Genomic DNA, 3,592 nt, shown 5'->3' with positions numbered 1-3,592 from the left:
TGGTGGTGGGGAGCAGGCAGGCGCTGGGGGAGGGGGAGGAGCCGGCTGGGGGAGAGTAGAAGGGGGTGTGGCAGAATAGCCCCAGGGAAGGAAGTGAGAGGCTGGACTGGGGTCCGAGGGCAGGTGCATAATTAATGTGCTAGGGAGGGGGCTGTGCTGGCCTTTCGAATGAGCTGCGCTGCAGGAGTGTGTACGCCACCTGGTGGACAGATGATGACACAAGCCTCCCTCTAAGCAATCAACAAGGACGCCCCTTTTCCCCAGGAAGATCGCTCTGCTCTGGGGCCCTAGGGAGCCAGGGAGCCAGTGGAGGATGGCAGAACTGGCTTGGAAGCTGAGGCTGGAGCTGAGACCTCAAGGCTAAAAGGGAAGGGGAGGGCTCTTGTTTCTGGAGGTGGATGGATCCATAGCTTCCTCAAGAGAGGAGGAATAGACTGAGAAAGTTGAGCCAGGGAGAGAGGAGGAATGAAAAGCAATGCTCCTCTTTTGGGAGTTGGGTAAGGATTCTTTGGGCTTCCCTGGTGGCTCAGAGGGTAAAGAATCTGCCTGCAATGAGGAAGATCCCCTGGAGAAGGGAATGGCCTCCTGCTCCAGTATTCTTGCCTGGAGAATTCCATGGACAGAGGAGTCTGGCGGGCTATAGTCCATGGGGTTGCAAAGAGTTGGACACGACTGAGAGACTAACACACACACACTAGGTTTCTTTAGATGCTTAAAGCTGCCTTCTTTGAGCATATTTGCTACTGTAGGGAAAGGGCTGTAACCCTTTCTCAATCTAGGACCATGTAAAGCAGTGTGACCTTCTGCACAGGAATTGTAGACCTGGGATTCCCAGGTGGCGCTAGTGATAAAGAACTTGCCTGCCAATGCAGGAGACATGAGATGATGGTTTGATCCCTGGGTCAGAAAGATGCCCTGGAGGAGGGCATGGCAATCCACTCCAGTATTCTTGTCTGGAGAATCCCATGGACAGAGGAACCAGTCCATAGGGTTGCAAAGAGTTGGACACGACTGAAACGACTTGGCACACTTGGGACCCCCTTTGTAGCAGTCATCAACAACCTGGGATGTGAACTGGGTTTGTTGGTGGTCCGTGAGACCTGGAAAACTGGTCTTCCCAGCTTTAACTACAAATGCCTTCCTTTTCCTGAACCCAGGGCTCTTACTCTTGACATCTGAGTAATTAGTCTCTATGAGGTGTGAGATGTTAATGCTTCAAGAGCAAACAGCCGAATGGGAATGGGACCATCCTGAAGGACTAGAAAGTCGTTCACAATCCCAGTGTGTTCATCTCTTATTGTGGGATTTCTCACTGTGGAAGAGCATTTTAAGGATGGGTGGCAGTGCTGTCGTTTAAAGTGACAGTGCAGAGAAAATACAGATCCTGGAGGTAAGTGTCCAACGGCCAGAGAGATCACATGTTTCAGAGAGGTGAAGTCACTGGCTCACGTTGACACAGCCAGGAGAAGCAGGTCTTTCTGGTAAAGTTCTATGCTTCCTTGCCGCAGCCCAGCCAACGGGGATGGAGGCCAGAAGGGCACTGAAGACCAGATGCTCCAGCCTTCCTCCAGTACAGAGCATGGCTCCCTCTGGTGGCTGGAGCATGCAAGCACAGGTCAGCTCTCAGAGTCTCACATTCAGGTATACGGACACAAACGCCTTTTTTTTTTTTTACAATTTTATTTATAACAATATCTGTGTTATTTAGTTGTAAAGGAATTCAGCAAAAATTATTAAAACGTTCATGTCCCCAAAACGGGGCTGCCCGCTTGCCCTTCCTTGGTTTGCCCCACTTCCTCCTCATCCCCAGGGGAGAGGAGCCTGGGGGGGTGTTGTTTACCAAAGAAAGTCTCCAGCCCTGGGAGCCACAGTGGGGGCACTGGAGAAGGGGAGGGCCTGTCTGGGAGGGATGCTGAGCACGGCCTCTCAGAGGTGCCCCTGGAGTGGGGGCTGGGGCATGGGATGGCCTCCCCCCAAGAAGAACTAAAAAACTCCATCCTTCCCTTCCTACCTCGGCCAGAGCCAAATCTTCCAGACAAGGGCAGCAAAGGACTCACCCTCCTCAGGATCCCAGAATCAGCCCTCAGGGGACCGGCAGGGTGGTGGGGTGGTGAGAGGGGAGAGCCTTGACAAAGTGTCTTGTACAGGGAGGGGGACACAGCACCACCAGCTCTCCCAGTGGGGGTGCGTTTTTGGTGGGAAGGTGGGAGGCAGGGCTCCCTTATACCTGTAATTCGCAGGAGCCCCCTTCCTGTTCCCCCCCTCCCGGAAGGCAGCATGGGGGGGGGCGTTGCTGAGGAGCAGGCAGGAAGGAGAACGGAAAGAGATAATACTGTGCTCGCTTGCTCGCTTGCTCACTCACATATAAAAAGTAATTCCTTCATTTTTTACATTTATACATCCCAGCAGGGCTGGGGAGGGGTTGGCTGGGCAAGAGGGGGGCTCCTTGAAGGACTTCTCTGGCCGGGGGCAGGAGGCTCTCTGGGGAAGTCCGATGGTGTAGGACCCTATGCCAAGGGGTCCCCTATCTCGTCCTCGGGGCCCCGGCCCAGGAGTTCTCGCTTCTCATCCGTGCTGGCCAGGGAGTGGCGGCTGCCGTGACCGCCCATGTACAGTGTGGCATACACGGGGTTGGTGAAGTTGGTGGGCTGCAAGGCAACAGAGGGTTCAGATGGGGCTCAGGCACTGGGCTCTGCGGCTTAGGTACCTTCCGCCTACCTCCATTCCATCATCCAGCCCAACACGTTTGGTTGCCCCACCCACAGCCCTCTGTCCCTGTCCTGGAAGCCCCCTCCCTTGCCCTCCCAGCCCACCTTGTCAGGGTCCAGGGCGAAGTCCGCATCCAGTAGACCCCCTACGTCATCAGGCTCCCCGCCTTCATACATCTTATAGGTGGGATTCCCGATCTCCACATTCATGGCCCCGTTGGTCATCCGCTGGTGCTGGAAGCCCTTAGCCCTGGGGGGAAGGTGGGAGCATGAGGGCAGGGATTCTAGGAGTGGGTGAGACTAGGGCAGTAACATCGTGGCCCTAATTTTCCAGACTCCCCACAACTCACCCTCGAACTCGCCGTTTGTACCAGAATACCACTCCGGCTACCAGAAGCATCAGCAGCAGCAACAGCAGAGGGATTAGGATGGAGGCTACATCTAGAGGGGAAGAGGAGGGGAGCTGAGTCCAAAAGGCCTCGGAGGCACAAAGCCCTCCATCCCAGGTCCCTGCCACCTACGTCCAGGCTGCTGCTGGCCGACCACTTGTTCTTCACATCGGGGTCCTGCCATGTGGGGTGGGCACCTGCAGATGGGAGGGGCAGAGCTGAGTGGGCATGCCATCCACTGGGAAACTGGGAGGGACCGCAGGCTCCTGCTGGTCTGGCTCAGACTTGGGGGAGGGAAGGCTGATCTAGGCCTTGGTGAGGCACAGGCCCAACTTACTGGCACTCAGGCATCATTTTGCTGTTCATGGTGCAGGAACCGCCATTGCTGCAGTGGCCAATGCAGGTCAGACAGCTGGGGGCCACCCGGCCATCGGAGCAACTGCAGGGAGGAGTGCAGAGGCTGGGCGGGGCTGGTGGAGGGTGTCCAAGACCCTG

General features: G+C 56.0%; 1 protein-coding gene across 1 annotated transcript in view; it reads right to left on the bottom strand.

Moving 5' to 3' along the window:
• Positions 1 to 1,660: 1,660 nt before the first annotated feature.
• LRP1 (low density lipoprotein receptor-related protein 1) overlaps positions 1,661 to 3,592 on the bottom strand; it is an 82,151-nt gene continuing 80,219 nt past the window's right edge. Inside the window, 5 exon segments of the mRNA XM_010839371.1 lie at positions 1,661 to 2,648; positions 2,814 to 2,958; positions 3,059 to 3,149; positions 3,230 to 3,294; positions 3,435 to 3,536. Of these exon segments, the coding sequence (XP_010837673.1) occupies positions 2,508 to 2,648; positions 2,814 to 2,958; positions 3,059 to 3,149; positions 3,230 to 3,294; positions 3,435 to 3,536 (544 nt within the window). The 3' untranslated portion in view covers positions 1,661 to 2,507.

Source organism: Bison bison, unplaced genomic scaffold (genome assembly GCF_000754665.1).
Source record: "Bison bison bison isolate TAMUID 2011002044 unplaced genomic scaffold, Bison_UMD1.0 scf7180017864115, whole genome shotgun sequence".
NCBI classification, from domain to species: domain Eukaryota; kingdom Metazoa; phylum Chordata; class Mammalia; order Artiodactyla; family Bovidae; genus Bison; species Bison bison.
Note: the sequence above shows the minus strand (reverse complement) of the source record. Positions and strands in the feature narration are given on the sequence as shown.